This window comes from Saccopteryx leptura, chromosome 11, assembly GCF_036850995.1.
Source record: "Saccopteryx leptura isolate mSacLep1 chromosome 11, mSacLep1_pri_phased_curated, whole genome shotgun sequence".
NCBI lineage: Eukaryota > Metazoa > Chordata > Mammalia > Chiroptera > Emballonuridae > Saccopteryx > Saccopteryx leptura.
Genome location: NC_089513.1, coordinates 2,111,220 through 2,131,343, shown reverse-complemented (window position 1 = coordinate 2,131,343; position 20,124 = coordinate 2,111,220). Strand labels below are relative to the sequence as shown.

General features: G+C 52.9%; 1 protein-coding gene and 1 non-coding gene across 8 annotated transcripts in view; one reads left to right on the top strand and one right to left on the bottom strand.

Moving 5' to 3' along the window:
* Positions 1-20,124, bottom strand: part of ZNF516 (zinc finger protein 516) — a 103,209-nt gene that overhangs the window by 48,933 nt on the left and 34,152 nt on the right. For 5 of the 7 annotated variants that reach the window (XM_066353632.1, XM_066353636.1, XM_066353633.1 and 2 more), the window contains exon 2: positions 7,119-9,031. In XM_066353632.1, the coding sequence (XP_066209729.1) occupies positions 7,119-8,850 (1,732 nt within the window). In that variant the 5' untranslated portion in view covers positions 8,851-9,031. Of the gene's footprint in view, positions 1-7,118; positions 9,032-13,651; positions 13,672-19,578; positions 19,663-20,124 lie in introns of those variants that run through there. The other 2 variants (XM_066353637.1, XM_066353638.1) reach the window with 2 other exon arrangements.
* On the top strand, positions 14,955-15,030 carry TRNAS-AGA (transfer RNA serine (anticodon AGA)). The gene has a single exon. It is a non-coding gene; the product is annotated as a tRNA-Ser (tRNA).

Sequence of the window (20,124 nt, the reverse complement as noted above, 5' to 3'; positions counted from 1 at the left end):
TGTTACTGACCAGGGCTCTGCACTGTTACTGACCAGGGCTCTCCACTGTTACTGACCAGGGCCCTCCACTGTTACTGACCAGGGCTCTCCACTGTTACTGACCAGGGCCCTCCACTGTTACTGACCAGGGCTCTCCACTGTTACTGACCAGGGCTCTCCACTGTTACTGACCAGGGCCCTCCACTGTTACTGACCAGGGCTCTCCACTGTTACTGACCAGGGCTCTCCACTGTTACTGACCAGGGCTCTCCACTGTTACTGACCAGGGCTCTGCACTGTTACTGACCAGGGCCCTCCACTGTTACTGACCAGGGCTCTCCACTGTTACTGACCAGGGCTCTCCACTGTTACTGACCAGGGCCCTCCACTGTTACTGACCAGGGCTCTCCACTGTTACTGACCAGGGCTCTCCACTGTTACTGACCAGGGCTCTCCACTGTTACTGACCAGGGCTCTGCACTGTTACTGACCAGGGCACCTCCACTGTTACTGACCAGGGCTCTGCACTGTTACTGACCAGGGCTCTCCACTGTTACTGACCAGGGCACCTCCACTGTTACTGACCAGGGCTCTGCACTGTTACTGACCAGGGCCCTCCACTGTTACTGACCAGGGCTCTGCACTGTTACTGACCAGGGCTCTCCACTGTTACTGACCAGGGCCCTCCACTGTTACTGACCAGGGCTCTCCACTGTTACTGACCAGGGCCCTCCACTGTTACTGACCAGGGCCCTCCACTGTTACTGACCAGGGCTCTCCACTGTTACTGACCAGGGCTCTCCACTGTTACTGACCAGGGCTCTGCACTGTTACTGACCAGGGCTCTGCACTGTTACTGACCAGGGCTCTGCACTGTTACTGACCAGGGCCCTCCACTGTTACTGACCAGGGCCCTCCACTGTTACTGACCAGGGCTCTCCACTGTTACTGACCAGGGCTCTCCACTGTTACTGACCAGGGCTCTGCACTGTTACTGACCAGGGCTCTCCACTGTTACTGACCAGGGCTCTGCAACAAGGCGTCAGCTCTGGGGCGAGGTCCTGGCCGCCGCTCACCAGGTGTGAACCCACGTCTCCTGCAGGGGGGTCTTCCTCCTCCAGGGCTGACCCTCAACCCCTGTACACATCCCACTGGCCCGCCACCAATGGCTCAGAAGCAAGACCGGAGCAACTTGCTCTGCGGACACTCCTGGACTGGTACATTGCAGCCCTCCACATGTGAGGTCACACCTCATGGAACTGGGGTGATAAACCCAATTCAGCTGTTTCTAGTCACTATTGGTGGATAAAATCGAAAAAGTAGGAGTCTTGACATTTCATATCAGTTCAAGTCTGACTAATGGAGAAGGTCAAGAGCTCCTCTTCGTGACATGTAAACCCCAGAGGAGAAGCTGGAATCATAGCGTCACCCACACTGCCGACTGGGAACACGAAGTCTAGCCCGGCCAAGACGGCGGGCACAAAGGGACTCCGGATGGGAGCAAAGACGGAGTGGTCGTGTCAAATAGGGCTCTGGAAACGCAGCACATGCATTTTTATTGGAATCCAGGAGAATCGTTAAGGTCACCTTTAGAGAATGCTCACTCAGGGTTTACCACAAGTGACCTCCCATGACAGGATGACACCAGCACGCTCCACACAGAAGACCGGCTTCCGCAGAGCGAGTGCAGCTGCCTCCACCTCCTGCCCACGGGGACGCTGTAAAGTGCAGACAGGGGGTCTGCACCCTGGACAGCTCAGGTTCAAGCTAGCCTCTGACCACATGCCCTCACCCCTCGAGTGACAAACTGAGATGGGAGCCCTTTGGTAGGCTGTGAACTGGACCCTGTGGATCCCAGTTCTGGTTTTAACACTAGGGTCAGAAAGAGTTGTGTGTATCAAACACCCAGGATGCCACGCACATGCAGGAACACATTAACGACAACCCCTTCCATGGAATCACGGCCCCACACTGTCACCATGGAAACTGAACACTCACAGGGCTGGAGAATTTATGGAAGACACACTTCTATTCAGTGCAAATTAAAAAAAAAAATCACGACCTAGGGCATCCAAGCTCACGTGCCTTCCTCCAGCCACTCTGTTCCTCGGGAATAAACACAGCATTCAGCTCCAGGCAAAGTATGAGATTACCCTGTGCCTCAGTTTCCTCCCTGGTAAAATGGGAGGGGGGAATGCATAATAAACAACTCTGAGCTTGCAACTCCCAGCTCAAAAATGCTATGATTCTATAGCAAGTCAAAAATAAAAAGAAAAAATAAATAAATAAAGGTCACCTTTATTTTGCCAGCAAGCCAAAATGTTTGCTGTGCACGGTGTTGTTTCTTTTACAACAGTGAGTACACAGGTCCCATCCATGTCTCCCGGTGACAGGAGGAAAATCCCAAAGCCTCATCTCCAGGGTCTGATGTCTCTCACAGAATAATAATTTTATTCTGGAAGGGCAGCGAACGTGGTGCTCTCTCCAAGCAAATGCGAGCACGCACGTCATATGTAGATGATCAATGTTTGCAGTGTCAGAAGACAGCAAAACACACTGCTCCTGTCCTAACTCAATATTCCTCGGGTCCTTCAGAGCGAACGGGTGCAATGGCGTCACACAGACGTCCCTGAGTCTGTGTGCACACAGCGCTGACAGAGAGCCATTTTCTGGTTGCTAAAATGCGGCTGAAGCACTGCGCTCACCGTCAAGCACGTCTGAGTGTTTCTTCAGGAGAGTCTTCTACTCTCGACCTCACCTGGTCCCAACTACTGTAAATCAACTGCTCAGCCCTCAGGGCAGTGTGAAGATGGTTGTCACCACTCAAGGTTTTGCTTCATCTGTGAGCACTTTGTGGCTGCTGTGCTGTGACTCAGAACAGAACTGCCCTCCATCCATCTCCGGCTCCATTGTCCAGAGGTTCCTTGTCACCAGCCCACCCTACACCCCACATCCTGACTTCTAGCACAATTCACCCTAAATCCTGTTGCAGTGGGTGGACATATAGAAACATGTCCCCTATGCTGTCCTTGTGGCTCTATTACAAAGACACGACAGCTGTTCAGCCTCTGAACTGACTGCACGACCAAGTCTGGCCCTCCCCGCTGGCCAGCACACAGCTAGGGACAAGGAGCCAGTCACAATGCACGACTCAGATAACATTTTATAACCAGAGACTGCGGGTCTTCATTCAATTGCAAATTTGCAAGAGTGCTGCCCAGAGGGGGGGACACTTGCTGCTACAGTAACCCCACTTCTCACTTGAATTTATTCTCCCTTCCCGTGACCATGCCAACACTGTCCCCTTAACGCCTCCAGCTGCATTGGCTACTGCGGCCCTGAGGTTTACACATCTCATTTGCCGTCTTATTCCATCAAAAACAGTCACCTACTTGCAATTTCTATGCTATTCCACCTAAAATTTAGGGGTTTTACTATCGATCAAGTTGTGGCGATTATCCAAAGATAAATAACGGGGGTGAGCTCGACAGAACATGGATTTGATGGGATAAAAGAGGTCAGAACAGGAAATGGTCCCAACCTGGGGTAGTGACATCAAGTTTAGCGGACACAATATACAGATAAACTGTAGAGACAGAGTCCTGGCAGTCCGGTGTTTGAGGCAGATTCAAACACCTGCGATGGCCCCCAGCACCAGGCAGGGCCGCTAGAAGGTGCTCGGTGGGTACTGTGTGAGGCAGGTCCTTCCAGAAGCACGTGGTATCCTCCAACATCCCTATGTCATCCCGTGGTCTCTGCACCTGCTGACATGAAGCAACAGCCACGGCCCTCCGTGGTGACCTCTGCACCCCGATCCCTGCTCTGCATTGGGAAATGCTGTCTTTTTATACACTTCAGTCATACTCCCTCTCTCTCCACGTTCCTCGTCCCTAATGAACAGAATGAATTTTGTGAACACCGACAGTGGACTCTAACCTGGACCTGGTCACTTTCTCCAAAGAAGATTTAAATGGAGCTCAGTAAGACACTCGAAATGACTGAACTTCATTCACAATGTTGCTCTTCCCATTAGAACCGAGTGAGGAGAGCTGCCAGGGACCCAGTCTCGTGGAAACAAAAGTAACGGGATGATCACAGGCGGCAACACTCACAGACAGCTACCACCTCACGGAAAAAAAGGACGTTTCTTACATTCACTCTACTAGTGCAAATTATCTCTCGATGCACAAGGGACATTCAAATCCATTCCTGGATGTCGGAGAAAAAAGGGTCTCTGAGTAAAAGTATGGCAAAATGGACATTTACTGGGAGGGTCACAAAGATCAACTGGGCTGCCCCAGCTCCCAGCTGCCAGACTCACTCGTACGAGGACCCCTGAGATCTTCTGACCTCCATGGCTCCGTGCTTGCTCTAACAATTTTAACCTGTCACCTCCTCAGTGTTCTATGAGAATGTCAAGTCCCTTCGATGTTTTTTTAAGAAGACAAAGGCACACTACAGATCATGAACGAGGACCCCAAGGACCCAAAATACCCCCCGCCCTTTTCCACAGTAGCTTCTCTGGAGAGGCCCTCAGCCCAGCTCTGCAAGGGAGAGCGGTGAGAGACCAGGCCAAAACACACATCTCTCTCCTGAACCCCGAACCGTGTGTCACGTAGCAATTTCATGCCACGCTCCACCATTCAAGGTCATGAGGATTGAGAAGTCTGTGGTTTTAACAAGGAAAGATACCGTCCTCAGGGGTTATACAAAGAGTGACCCATATAGACCTACAATGTTCTTCACCGGTTTAAGGCATCGTCATGCCATAAATTTCTGTTTGGAGCCTGTCAATGAGCTACAATATTCTGTTCATTCTACTGTCAACATGTTAAATTCACCTGTCATCCAAAATCTCATTACAGACTCAAATGCGGTATCTAATGTCTCCAACGGTAGGTAACACAGAGAGAAAATATACATCATTCTATTCAGAATTAGATGACAGTCTTTAAACTTTAATAAACCCGAGCCAAAGAGTAATCTCTAATTAATACTGAAAATAATTCGATCTTCCCACTTTATTTTGCCTTTAAAAACACCCTTGAAGTAGTTCACGATTAATCATTCGACCACTGTCATAACAGATGGGGACCAGGCCCAAGGGCTCTTCCAAGTATTAAAAATATTTGCCTTCAAAGTAAAAATAAATAAAATTTAAGACTAGCTTAAAAGAGTTTACCTATTAGGCTCTAAAAAAGTAGTCATTGTGTTATTGGTCCGTGGCCAAATAAAATCTCCAATCATAAAAACTTGACAAGAGGAAACCCAAAAATTTAAAACGCCACGCAGGGGTCACGACTGGGTTCACCAGGTTTTGCATGACAAGCTGTTGTTAGAAGAATCAAAAGGAAAAAATCTCAGGGAACAAGCACTGTACAAAGCGGTCCCCTGCTCCGACTCACCGGTTAATGACCAAGCAACAGGTAAGAAATGTGGGTCAGTGAGTGATGTGTGATGGTTCCTTTATGTGTACAGACACTCATCCAGGGCATTTCTCTCCCTACAAACCAGAAACAGCCCTGCTGAAGGAACTCGGGATTCCTTCCATCACGCCTGACCCTTCAGGTAAAAGCCACACCCATTACCCAGTTTTCAGAGTTAGAAGGGGGGGAAACATTCCTGGCTATGCGGAGAAAGTTACAAGACCCCGGGACTTGCAAGAAACACCCGGAACACAAAACAAGGAAGAAAAAGTGTCAACATGTTTAGAATTTATAAAACGTAGGAAAGCGGTGAAAACAAAAGTTGGCAGAGCCTCTTGATGTGTTTCCATAGCGGCTATTTGGAAAGTCATCCTTGCCAATTAGCTGTCTCTGAACCCACCGGGTCACCTGAACCCAGGGAGATTAATTAGAACTGTGCACTGACTTGAAGTTCCTCTTTTACTTGGCTACCAAGCGCCAGGGAGGAGGGGCGGAGGCACGTGGGCGTGTGCACTCACTGTGCCTTCTGTTCCTGCCCTCATGTGCACACCACGGTGAGGGAACCAGGTCTGCGACGGCAGCAGGAGAGACAGGCAGGCCCCAAGGTGGCCTGTCACGTGTGGTCTAACCAAATGACCGACACCCTAGAGCAGGGGTCCCCAAACTTTTTACACAGGGGGCCAGTTCACTGTCCCTCAGACCGTTGGAGGGCCGGACTATAAAAAAAAACTATGAACAAATCCCTATGCACACTGCACATATCTTATTTTAAAGTAAAAAAACAAAACAGGAACAAATACAATATTTAAAATAAAAAACAAGTAAATTTAAATCAAGAAACTGACCAGTATTTCAATGGGAACTATGGGCCTGCTTTTGGCTAATGAGATGGTCAATGTGCTCCTCTCAATGACCACCAATGAAAGAGGTGCCCCTTCCAGAAGTGCAGCGGGGGCCGGATAAATGGCCTCAGGGGGCCGCATGTGGCCCGCGGGCCGTAGTTTGGGGACCCCTGCCCTAGAGGGACCATCCACTCAATCGGACAAAGGTGTCCATTTGTGCAAACTCTCCTGAGCAGTGAGCAAAGAGGAGCCTGCAGGTTGAGTCCTAGGCACCTGTGTCTTCACCCGCCAGCCAAGGTTCAGAGTCACCCAGGTGCGAGCCTACCTGAGCCCAGACCGCCTGGGCACAGGGTTATTTGGCTTAGGACCATGAGCCACCTGGCTATAGGGCAGCTGGGCCTGGGACACTTGGGTTCAAGGCACTATGAGAGCACTGACTACCTTGGCATTGGGCACCTGAGCACCAGGTTTCCCTGGGCTCCTGAACCATCTGAGCCTGAGCCATCTGGCTCTAAGGCTGCAAGGCTCCTGGGCTCAGAGACACTGTGGGAAGGGCTACCCTGAACAAGGTTACCTCGGTACTAAACAATGAGCTAGGGAGGGTACCTGGGCTCAGGGATACCAGATCACGGGGCCACCTGGGCATAGGACATCTGGGCAAGGACGACCTGGCAAGGGGCCATCTGACTCCAGAGCCACCTGGGGATAGGGCTACCTGAGCTGAGAATACCCAGGCCTGGGCCACCTGGGTACAGGGCTACCTGAGCCCAGACTCCCGGAGCATGAGATGCCTGGGCACCAGGACTTCCTGAGCCTGAGACACCTAGACACCAACCACCTGTAACCTGGCGGCAAAGGTGGTCCTGCTCACCTGGTGTATGGTCGACCGTGCCCTCTTCTCCGCTCTCCTCTGTGGCCTCCTCAGCCAAGCCGGAGCCCGGGGAGTCAGGGGCGGCGCAGGCCGAGCCGGGGCTGCTGGGCTGCGAGGCCGAGTCCCCCTCGCTGAGCGAGCCGCAGCGGGCGTGGGGCGCGCAGTCCCTGGGGCCGTCCTGGTCACGGTCGCGGCGCGTGCGGCGGTGCACCCGGGAGTGCAGCACCATCTGGTGGTAGGTGCGGAAGATCTTGCCGCATTCGAAGCACTCGGACGACTTGCCCTGGCCTGCGGGGGTGGTGGCGCGCCGGCTGGGGCGCGCGGCCGGCCGGGGGTCCGGGGGTCCAGGCACAGAATCTCCGGGCGTGCCCGTCCTCTTGCGCGGGGGGCCCTGCACCCCTGGCTCCAGCTCACGCTTGCGCTTCTCCTGGCTCACTAAGATGTACTCGCGCCGCTCCTTGTCGAAGGCCACGTCCCCGGCCTGCACCTCATCCCATGTGCCATACTTGAGGTACTCAGCCGGCTCGACAACCTTGCCCCGGGTGGCCAGCTGCCAGGCCTGGTAGCTGTTGACCGGGTCCAACTCGGCCACCCGCTGCCCAGCCTGTCCCTGAGCGGGCGCACCGGCACCGGTCCCGGCGGGACACAGGTTCAGGCACTGGAGGAAGAGCTCCTGGGAGTGGGCGGGGCCGAGCGCACCCTCCGCGGCCAGGGCCCGCGGCCAGCCCGCCTCCACCCGGCGGTGGACCGCGTTGTGGGCATTCAAGCTGTCCAGGTTTGTAAACAGGTTCCCGCACTTGGTGCAGACTTCGTAGAGGGCCAGGCCAGCCACAATCGCCTCCTCCTGCACCACGTTGTTGATGGTGGCGATTGGGTCCAGCTCACTCTTGGGCCTGTTCTTGCTCCCCGCCTTGGGGCCGTGCGCCTTCATGTGGTTTTTCAGGAACCACGGCTCTTTGAATCGTCGGCCGCAGATGTGACAGCCGTGGTCGAAGGAGCCCCTGTGTTTCTTCATGTGCGCTTTCAGGAACCAGGTCTGGCTGAAGGCCTGGCCGCACACCTCGCACGGGAACTCCCCGGGCGGCAGCTCCACCTTGCCGTTCTCCACGCAGGCCTCGCCGCTGGGCACCTGCGCAGTGATGTGGTCCTTCCCGATGTGGCTCAGCAGGGACTCCTCCCGCAGCGTCACATAGCTGCACAGCCGGCACTTAAAGGGCTTGTGCGTCCGGTGCACGTGCCGCTCCAGGTCCTTCTTGCGCTCGAACTTGCACTTGCAGAAGGAGCACTGTGCCACGACCCTGCCATCCTCCGCGGCGCATGTGGTGCCCTCCGGCTCCTTCCGGCTGCTCCGTAGCAGGATCTTGCTGCTGTCCAGCGGGATAGCCCCGTTCAGGATCCTGTTGCAGGCCGAAGTGCTCTTCGTGGGGCTGGTGCAGCCGTCCAGGCCCTCAGACACGCGCATCTCGCCCTCCTCGGGCTCATGGCCCTGGATCAGAGTCCCTGTGCGGTGACTGCGGATGTGGATCTTGAGGTTGCCCTTCTGGGAAGCCCGGTGGTCGCAGTAGGGGCACTTGTAGGGCTTCTCGCCCGTGTGTTTGCGCATGTGCTGTGACAGGGAGCTCTGGAAGGGGAAGCTTTTGCCGCAGATGCAGCAGCTGTGACTCACGGCCTTGTCCCCGGCCCCCTCGGGGCCCCTCCGCAGCTCCATCTCGGCCTCCCGGTTGCGATCCATCTGGGGCACGCTGCAGGCTGGCCCAGCCGAGGCGGGCACGGCTCTCTGTCAGGCAGGCCTGGGGGACAGGGTCTTATCTCTCCATGTTCAGAGGAACCTCCTGCTTCCCGGCTGCAGAGACATGCCTGTCGCCGCCACCCGCATGTCCTACCTGGACAGCATGGCGCAGGGCAGCTGGCACCTGGAACAGGGAGAGAGAGACACGGAGAGCTTAGGAAGGTGTCCCCAGGGACAGGGATTCACTCGCCTCCACCAGCACTAGTCCTCCATACAAGTATCCATCCCTTCAAACTGAAGAAAGGAGACGCCCACAAAAATACAAAGCTGCACAAGCCAAGGTCAACATTCGAGCCATGAATTATTGATGAGAACAGTGGAAAAGAATCAAAATAAACCACCAATGTACCTGACTGTGTGCTAAAATAATTGTTTTGTCAAAAAGATAAAATCTTTCAGGAAAGACTAGGGGGAGTTCCTGGGCGTGGGAGACACACAGCTACAGCCTGGCAATGAGGAGCAAAGGGTAATGGGGGTGAGTGGCCAACCACCGCAAAGGTGGGGCAGGAGGCCACAGGGTCCAGTTCAGAAAGGCCTTACAAAGACATTAAGGAGTAGGGAAAGGAGACTTCGGTTAAGAAGTTGGATGATTTAGTAAGAGAGAGGTCATGAAGTGCAGAGAAGGAACCCTCCGCTCCTTGAAGATGTGTGCCCTGGACCAGCTGCCCAGGACTGCGTGGCCAGTACTGTGCTCAGTGGTCATTACCGTCCCAACCAACAGGTGCACACGGGTCCCCCTGATGGAACACGGAGCCCCAAATTAGTGACTCCGCCCACGTCCATCCACAAACACTCCCCCAAAAACTGGACAAAGGAGGCCAAGAATACCTCTTAATGACATTTTAAGCTAATTTAAAATTGTTTTTCCAAGCGGGGTTGGCCTTGGCACCAGTTTTAGGTATCTGTACATTATCTGTGATGACTTTATGAGGCAGATAATTTGCACATATTCTCGTCTATCCCAGGACCTAGTTTACCCCCAAAGTATTGAATGTGACGTTATATACAAAATTATGAATGAAGCATGCCACTTGTATTTAACTTAGTAAACCTCATCTGGGTATAAAAATCTTAGGAGTCTAAGGAACATACAGAAATAATTTTACGAAGGGAAAAACCAACTAAAATACCGGAAACCGGTGGCTCTGAACTAATTTTAGACTCCACGCAACCTGACGGTCCATCACGGTATGAACTGTCAGCCCGTCCTCCAACTCAAAGGGATCTTTCAAAGCTGAGTAGCAGCTCCAGGGTGAGCACCTAGGGACCCCGTCTCTGTGCCATCCAGGTGTGGCAGGTCCTGGGGTCCCAACCAGTGCCAAGGGGTGCCATGTGGAACCTGAGAGCCATGGTCCCCCATTAACCATCTACATGGCTTCCAAGGGGCACATCCTACACACCCCAGGGGCATCTCCTCATGTGTCAGGTGCCGAGAGTCAGGATATCACAACAGAGCAGCCATGTGTCACCAAAGCCCCTACAAGCACCTCCTCACTGGCCCCTCCACTGAACGCCACTCAGATCCCTGCCCCAGTGCCTGACAGGCTGATGAATATACCTGGCCAACAGGTTGTCACATCCAGTACCAGGTAGCGTCCTGCCCAGGCCCAGAGCTGGGGCAAAGGGGCAGGACAGGTGTGAGCACAGCCCCCTGGCCACTACAACAAAGCTCAGGGGTCCCCAAACACTCCCAGCATCCAGGCCCACTGGGTCTCTCAGAATGCGTTGCAGCAGCAATGTTTCCCTCCTTCCTGGTGTGGGGGTGGGGGGCTCAAAATCTCCTACACATTTGAAAAATCTTTGCACTGCCTCATCTGCTCCCCCAAAAAAATCCCCATGTTCTCACAACCACCTGGATATTACCCCAAACCCCGATGAAAGCCTAGACCGAGAATCCAGATAGAGAAGACAGTTTTCATTTCTTCTCCAGCTTCCTTCCAAACCTAGTTTGAAAGCTTGGCCCAAAGCCAGCAGGCCCTCCATTTTACAGAACATTCCAGAGAAAGGACGCGAGGGCGGCCAGCAGCGGCCAGGCAGCCTGGTCTCCTGTGCCCACCCCAATCTCCCAAAACTCAGCCCGGTGGTCAGTCCCCGGCAGAACGGCATGGCCCAGGGTTGTTCAAGCACTGAACAACATTCTGAAGGGAAAAATGTATAACAGTAAACACGGGAAAAGTGCTGTAACGGTCGAAACAATTTCAGCCCAAATCGCCATTATCTTAAGGAAATCCGAACATCAAAAACCGGCTCTGCGTGAAGGAGGCCCACTCGGCCGCCCCTCCAGAATGCCCACAGTTGACTGATTAAGTTTCCTGCAAAAAACCTTTTAAGAAACAGCCAAAACGGTAGTTCCCAGCACTGGCTCTCTCTCTCTCCTGGCCGAGTCAGCAGACCTCTGCGGTCCTTCCTTCCTTCCTTCTTAGCTGCCGGCAAAGGCTGCTCGTTAAGACAGACTCACCCCTCCCTCCTTTTCCTAAAGAGAACAAGAATGCTGTCATCAGAACTTCCTACTTAGTAACGGGCCCTGGGGCAGTCACTCCAGTGACAGGGTTACGGGACCTTTTCAGCCCTGCTGGCACACTCCCCCTCAAAACCAGCCGGGCTTCGCTGTTCTTTTATTAAAAGACCCCCAACCCCTGTGAGCTGGGAGGGTCTCGGGCGGCTTCTCCCCACTGGCGTGGCCCCTGTGGTAAACAGTTCACACCCACACGCCACCAGGTGACAGGGTGGCACTTCTGGTTTGAGTACAGAGCATGCCAGTCCTGAGCTGCCAGGGGGTTAGGTGTGCCAACCCCCCTAAAACGCACCATCCTACTGATACCTACACCTTACCAACTGTGGACATAAACAAATACAAGCTTTTCACCCAAACCAGGACTCAAGAAAGACCTCCAGGAACACATCTGGAAGGAGGTGCTGGGGGGGAGGTTGAAGAGCACACGTGTGTCCGTGTGTCTCAGCTGACACATGACAACAGGTTACCACCGACATGCATGAAGCACAGCCCCATGGGAACTGGCCCGATAATAAATCGCAGTCTTGTTGTTACTTGTGTTACAAACTTTTTCCAAGGCTGCCACTGGGAACTTGCCAGACAAGACTGTAATTTAATCGTTTAGGCATAAAAATGGCTTGCTGATTAGGGTTGTAAAATAGATGTCCAATGGACATCTCATTGTTTCTCTCCAAATGCGCATGCGCGCGCACACATGTGTGTTTCTCTCCAGAAGAGCAAATAGTTTGAAGCTACTTTTTAAAAATGCCTTGCCCTGGCCGGTTGGCTCAGCGGTAGAGCGTCGGCCTAGCGTGCGGAGGACCCGGGTTCGATTCCCGGCCAGGGCACACAGGAGAAGCGCCCATTTGCTTCTCCACACCTCCGCCGCGCTTTCCTCTCTGTCTCTCTCTTCCCCTCCCGCAGCCAAAGGCTCCATTGGAGCAAAAGATGGCCCGGGCGCTGGGGATGGCTCTGTGGCCTCTTCCTCAGGCGCTAGAGTGGCTCTGGTCGCAATATGGCGACGCCCAGGATGGGCAGAGCATCGCCCCCTGGTGGGCAGAGCGTCGCCCCCTGGTGGGCGTGCCGGGTGGATCCCGGTCGGGCGCATGCGGGAGTCTGTCTGACTGTCTCTCCGTTTCCAGCTTTAGAAAAAAAAAATGAAAAACAAAACAAAAAAAAATAAAAATAAAAAATAAAAATAAAAATGCCTTAGGTAATTTTCAAAGAAAACTATATTTTGAATGCATTACATAAAAAAATAAAATAAAAATAAAAAGGTAGTATCTATAAAAATAGGGAAAATTAAATGTTTACTAAATAAAAATGTGCCTGACCAGGCGGTGGCGTAGGGATAGAGCGTCAGACTGGGACATGGAGGACCCAGGTTCAAACCCCCGATGTCGCCAGCTTAAAGCGCAGGCTCCTCTGGTTTGAGCAAGGCTCACCAGCTTGAAACCCAAGGTCACTGGCTTGAGCAAGGGATCACTCGCTCTGCTGTAGCCCCCCAGTCAAGGCACATATGAGAAAGCAATCAATGAACAACTAAGGTGCCACAACGAAGAACTGATGCTTCTCATCTCTCTCCCTTCCTGCCTGTCACTCCATCTGTCCTTCTCTCTGTCTCTATTTTTCTCTCTCTGTCATAAAAAAAAAAAGTCCTTGTCCTGTTGACTGTGTCTCCAGTTCAGTCTTGAATTCACACCCCCTTCTTACCTCAAGCCCAGACCACAGTTCCAGAACGCACATCTGGGTAGTCTGAGACTCCAACCCCGCACAAGTGTTCACATCCTGCAGACGGGACCCAGGCTCCCCTACCTGAGCTTATAAGGGCCACATCGGCACCGAGGATGCCTGTCCCCAGCTCCCCCAATCCGTGACCCTGTGTCTTGCTCACATCCCAACTGGACACACACTCACAGTGACCTCTGAGCCCTGACACCTCAGTCACTGACTTTCTCAAGGGCCTGGCTTAAGCCCCGTGTGCAGCAGACTGAATCAGGCCCCTGGAGCACCCCCTCCGACCCCAGGCACTCTTGTGTGGCCCGGGTGCATCACAGCACACCTCTGGACACAGTCCCGTTACTGCTTCTTTAATCTGTCACACACCTGTGTGTTAGACAACATACTCTGTGAGGGCAGGCTCACAAAACACAGAGCTTTCTCCGCCCTCACCCCAAATCCCCGGGAGAGGAGGTCTCGACCGTGAGCTTCCAGGTCAGATGACCTGACAGGCCCAGTGTTTCCACTCACTTGAATCTGCTGTGTGACCTTGAACAAGTGTCTGAATCTCTCTGTTCGCCAGTCCATTCCTTCCTCTTGAACATGGAAATGACGGTCATGATAACAGTACTTTATGAAGTTTAAGGCAAGCAAGTTGGAATGTTGAGCACGCAGTCAACGGCCAGGGTATGTCAGGTATGATAATTAATAACTGTGCAATCAATGAACAGAATGTCAGGGGAGTACCCAGAGACTCCTCGTCACTGGGAAGGGCAGTATTTGTTTTGATAAATTCAAAAGGACAAACAGAAGCTTCGGGAGCTAGCCCAGAAATTGCTCCCTAGCAACACCTGTGCAGACACGGGGCCCCCGGCTTCACCACAGGTCACTAGCAGGACCAGGTCTTCTACCAGCAGCTACGGTGACCCTCACAGCAGACCCGCCCAATGGAGCCCAGGGCCAGAACCTGCCTGACACTCCACCTCACTGCGGAATAAACAGCGGACAGCCCAGGGAAACCACTGTGACGTTTGTGGGGTGGCTGATGTTGGAGACCCTCTCAGTTTTTGAAGACCAAGGATGAAGTACCTTAGAGGTGGTTGACAGAAAAGAGAGAGAAGGCAAACTGCTGGACCAACCGGTGGGGGGGGGGGGGGGGATGCACATTTATTCGTTACTCTATTTCGACGGATTTTTCTTTTTAAGTTTTTCACAAAAGAAGTTAAAACAATGGCTCCCACTTGCAACCTCAGTAACACAAGTAAAAGCAGAGCTACTCTGGGGGAGCCTGGGGGGCGCCCTACCCCACCTCACCCCTTTCCTACCCTCCCTCTCCCACCTACTCTCCCCCCCTCCCCGTCCTTGGGCCCCCAAGGAGCTCAGAGGGCTCTAAGCAATGCAAGCCAGGTAAGCACCTTTTGTTCATTCTAGTGTGGGGCAGTCAAAGAAAGTAAAAGCATCTGGATAATATGGAACTATTTAAATGAAAAGCAGTATTTTATTGTAAGAGACGGCTGGCTGCTATCTCCCAGGAGGCTGGACCAGTGATATCCCAGGAACCCATCCCCAGGCTCCCGGGCCCAGTGTGACCAGTGCCAGCCAGACGAGCCAGCCTGGCCACCTCCGGTGTTTATGCTTTCCATGGTGGAAACCAGTGATGCCACTGAGGAGGACTTTCTTCCATAAACAACCAGTTTCCAACCAGTTCAGATGGTGTTATCGGAAGAAAAGGTCAACAAGCCTACATTTTGAAACAGTGAGCCTATTTCTCAATGGACAGAAAATCTTGCCCCCTTCTGTTCTGTGAATTAAACTCAATGCAAAGGGAAAGCCCGCCCTGGCCGGTTGGCTCAGTGGTAGAGTGTTGGCCCAGAATGTGGAAGTCCAGGGTTCAATTCCCGGCCAGGGCACACAAGAGAAGCACCCATCTGCTTCTCCACCCCTCCCCCTCTCCTTCCTCTCTGTCTCTCTCTTCCCCTGCTGCAGCCAAGGCTCCACTGGAGCAAACATGGTCCGGGCACTGAGGATGGTTCCATGGCCTCCACCTCAGGCACTAGAATGGCTCGGGTTACAACAGAGCAACACCCCAATTGGGCAGAACATTGCCCCCTGGTGGGCATGCTGGGTGGACCCCGGATGGGCACATGTGGGAGTGAGTCTGTCTGTCTGACTGCCTCCCCACTCCTTCCTATCTTTGGAAAAATACAAAAAAAAAAAAGCTAAAGCCCACCCGTTCTATACTGGTCTCCCCAAAACTATCAGAGCTGATTCTATTCCACGGTTATCCTGCAAAAGGCAATCGGCAGGCTCAACTTTCCAACTTTCCAACCACCTCGAACACGTAGCGTAGTTTCCATAACACAGAAACTCTGAAAGCAACCCAAAGGGACCATGTGCGCCCAGGGGAGGCTGGAGAAGCCTCTGGAACCCTGGACGGGACGCTTCCTGCATGCACCAAGGTCACTGGTCTCCAGCAGTTCAGGGAAGCCAACCCTGAGGCTCACGCCGTTTCTCAAAGAGCCCTCTACATTCTGGGTGTTGTTTTGTTTTTAGTTCTAGTTCATTAATTAAGCATATCGTGAGACGAAGACAGAGTCTTGGTTTCCTCCACGCTGTGCAATCACTGATCCTTCTCTCCTGCTCTGGTCACCTTCCAGGGAACAGTGGGTAGAATGAGCACGGCCTGAGCCAGAGGGGCAGGGGCCCTGTGGTCCTGGGGGAGAGGGTCTTCAGAGCGCTGGTCACAGGAGAGCGTGAGAAATAGAAGGAGCGGGGCCAGCGGGAGAGATGACGTCCTCACAGACAGCACCGCTCACAGCAGATAGGCGGTCCGGGACGTGGACCGGGGCCTTGGGGTTCCAGAGAGCAGCTTCAGAAGAAAGGAGAAGTCTCCAGCTCAGCGGGGGGGGGGGGGGGCTCTGAAAGAGGACTCTGGCCACAGGGCATTGCCCCGTGGCTGCTGGGCCAGTGTGTCTAGCATAGACTGGGCGTCTGTTCCGCTGACAATGAACTGAGCTCGACTGGTTAAACTGTAGCGTTATGACCCACAGATTTAAAATACATCCTTCACATCCCGCACAAGCTTATCGGCCGCCACGCACAAACAGCCCATTCTCTGAACAAATGGGGAGAAATCCCAGAGCCACCATGAGGAGATCCCACTCCCCACGCACCAACCTGCCCGAGATTCACAATCCCAGGCTTATAGTCCCCCAGACCGGGGTTCCAGGGACTCCATGAAGTGACCCTTTCACTGCTCAGGAGAGTAAGGACCCTCACGGGAGGCCTGGGGGCCGCCTCGCTCAGACCAATCAATAATCCATTATGAGCAAACTACACTTCCACTCGAATAAGAGAAAATGAATAAGGACAACCAGAATCGGCCGCATTCACAAGAAACCCCACCGCACCCACCCCTCGCCACGGGGGGGGGGGGGGGACACAAACCCACTATCCCGGGGCCTGAGGCACACACGCTGCCTATCACAGGCTTCGCTCCTGGGGGCCGGAGAACGTGCCCCCCACGGTACAAAAACACTTTTAAAGATAAGTCTCACGCGAATCATCGGACAGGACGGTGCAAAGTACCATTTCCTTAAACAAAGGCCTCCTTTATATTATGTCACACCTCCAGATAAATTGCATTGAGAGGTTAGTCTCCAAATGTGACCATGGAACCACCATCCATAATCAGGGTTATGATTCCCTAAACTCCCCAGTTACTGAGGCCAGACTGTCTTCCACTCACTCCGTCTGTTCCTCTGGCCGCAGCTTTAGAATCCATGCCCATGTACAGCAAAAACACCCGGACGACCTCAACACTGTCCTTGCTCATCGGGGACCTCTCATGCAGTTGTTGACCACAATCTGTCAAAAACCCAAAGGACAGTCCAGGCGCAGGACGAGAGGCTCTACCTCCACCTCTGGACGGAAGGTACAAACAGACTGATGAAGGTAGACCAATATATTTCTGAAAAATTAAAATTAACAAGCCTCGCCCTGGCCGGTTGGCTCAGCGGTAGAGCGTCGGCCTAGCGTGCGGAGGACCCGGGTTCAATTCCCGGCCAGGGCACACAGGAGAAGCACCCATTTGCTTCTCCACCCCTCCGCCGCGCTTTCCTCTCTGTCTCTCTCTTCCCCTCCCGCAGCCAAGGCTCCATTGGAGCAAAGATGGCCCGGGAGCTGGGGATGGCTCCTTGGCCTCTGCCCCAGGCGCTGGAGTGGCTCTGGTCGCAATATGGCGACGCCCAGGATGGGCAGAGCATCGCCCCCTGGTGGGCAGAGCGTCGCCCCTGGTGGGCGTGCCGGGTGGATCCCGGTCGGGCGCATGCGGGAGTCTGTCTGACTGTCTCTCCCTGTTTCCAGCTTCAGAAAAATGAAAAAAAAAAAATTAACAAGCCTCTAGCACCTGGACTGATACCCTTTTACTAAAATACAATGGCGTTCAAATCTGACCTGACATGGAAACAAAAAAAGCAGATGAATGCACAATGTAGTTACTAAATCACACTCACAAAGTCCGAGAGCAAGCAAGGGAGGAGGGGGACTAGGCTCTTCCCAGCCACTAATAACATCCTGAAAAAACCAAGGCTGTGGAACTATGGAGACGTTAATCAAGAGATGTCCATGTGGAAATCAAGGCGAGAATGTTGGTATCAAAAGAAGCAGCCCTGGCTGGTTGGCTCAGCAGTCGAGCGTCGGCCTGGCATGTGGAAGTCCCGGGTTCGATTCCTGGCCAGGACACACAGGAGAAGCGCCCATCTGCTTCTCCACCCTCCCCCTCTCCTTCCTCTCTGTCTCTCTCTTCCCCTCCTGCAGCCAAGGCTCCATTGGAGCAAAGTTGGACCAGGCGCTGAGGATGGCTCTGTGGCCTCCGCCTCAGACGCTAGAATGGCTCTGATTGCAACAGAGCGACGCCCCAGATGTGCCAAGCATCACCCCCTGGTGGGCATGCCGGGTGGATCCTGGTCGAGCGCATGTGGGAGCCTGTCTGACTGCCTCCCCGCTTCTCACTTCAGAAAAATACTAAAAGAAAAAAATAAAAGTGCCCTTATCCTTGTTTTTCTTTCACTCTCCAAAATGAATGCTTCGTGTTACCTGTTTTTTGCCATTTCCCAAGTCTTATCTTCAGTAGTGACCTTATCAATCAGTTTGTCTTTTAAAAAAAGTAAACTTCACAAAACCTAAACGGGAGGAAAAAAACACCCAGAACAGCACAGAACACAAGCACAGGCCTCAGAGCCTGTTCCCCAATTTCCGGCAGGTGCCTGTCCTGGTGAAGTACCTGCTCTTTCCATAGGCCCTGGGACCTCCTGGGACCGCCGCCCCCTGGAGGGGAGGGAAGGGGAGCGTTAGGATCGTGGCAACTGTCCCATTAAGAGCCCCACGACCCAGAAGCTCACGACCACATCTCCCTACCTGAGCGGCTCTGGGGACAACTGTCCTCACGGAGGGGCCGTTGGCTTTTCACACAAACAGAGAAGGGATCTGGGTGACTCGTCCCAGGAGCGTTCCGTCCTGAGTCTTCTGCACGACTAAAGCCAGGCTGCGAGTAATTCAGACACATTGGACACTGGGGGACACCGGAGGAAATGAAGACTGGCCAACTCCTGTTTTTAAAACAAACATGGACAACCAGAAGGCCCCAGAAGGACTACAGAGGGGGGGGAAATATCCCATTGAAATTGGCTCATCGGTGTTCACTGACCCTAAACTCAGAGTGCAGGAACTACCACCAATTCAGTATCTAATAGACATTGGGGGGGGGGGGGGACACGTTTAATTCTCAGCAGTGGCAACAATCACGCACAGCAACACTCCTTGTATTTTCTTACCACGCTGAACATCCAGGTCTCCCAGCCAGATCTTTTTGAAATTCCCAGTAGATGACTGCAAAACATATTTTAACTGAAAATCTGTTACAACCATTGTATTTTATCCCACACAAACCAACAACAACAGGCAAGGTTTGCTCCCAACATACATACTGACCTATTTTTTTCCAGCCTCTTCCCCCAAACCACCATTTCTCTCCCAGCATAAGAAAACAGACTGCAATTAATACCTAGCTAACAACATTATCTCTTTCCTCTGAGCTTTTTTTGTGAAACAACCTAGAAGTCCCCACCACCAAATGAAAGAAAGAATTGTACCCGAGAACACAAAGAGAGATAATTATGTGCAGCAAGCCATAAACCGTTCTGTTAAACATTACCTTCCCAGGTGTACTGGTTTGGCACCGAACTCAGCCACCCGCCCAAAATCCCTTCCTGAAGAGCCCACGGGGAGGGGAAAAACAACCACTTCCATCATCAAGTTTGCTGAATCCTAACCAACTGCTTATAAACCTTTCTCTGTAGAGATATCCCCGAACTGAGGACATTTCCACAGAACAGCCAAAAGGCGCACCGATACAAGAAATTATTTAAGGTTTGGTGAGCCACTGTATGAACACACACCAGGCAATGCTTTGGAGAGGCGCTCCCACAATGCTTCACTGTCCAGCACGCATATATTTTAACCAGCTTAAATTTTCCAGGGCCACGCTGCCAGGCACCGCCATAATGTGACCTAGTTCACCGCTCACCCACACAGCACCTCTCTCTGAAAGCAGCTGGGCTGTGTTCAGCCCCTTAAAGAGGCGGATTTACTGGGGGGGGGAGGAGTAGCGGGGGGCAAGTTTACAAAGAGCAGTTCTCGACAGGAACATGATGTCACATTGCCCTGGGACCCATCCTGCCTGCCTGTCTAAAAATACATTCTCAGGCCCGGTTAATAACACATCACTGCAAGGTTCTGACTTCTCAAGATAAAAGGCCATCTTCTCTACTCTTCTCGAAAGGCACCAAAAAGAATAAACAAGCAAAATTCCATTTTCGTTCCCCATAATCGTGTGTGTGCGCGTGTGCACGTGTTTGTGTGTGTGTGTGTGTGTGTGTGTGTGTGTGTGTGTTAGGCAGCCATAGAAGTTAAGAAAACGCTATACCTGAAGGGTTCGTGCAGAA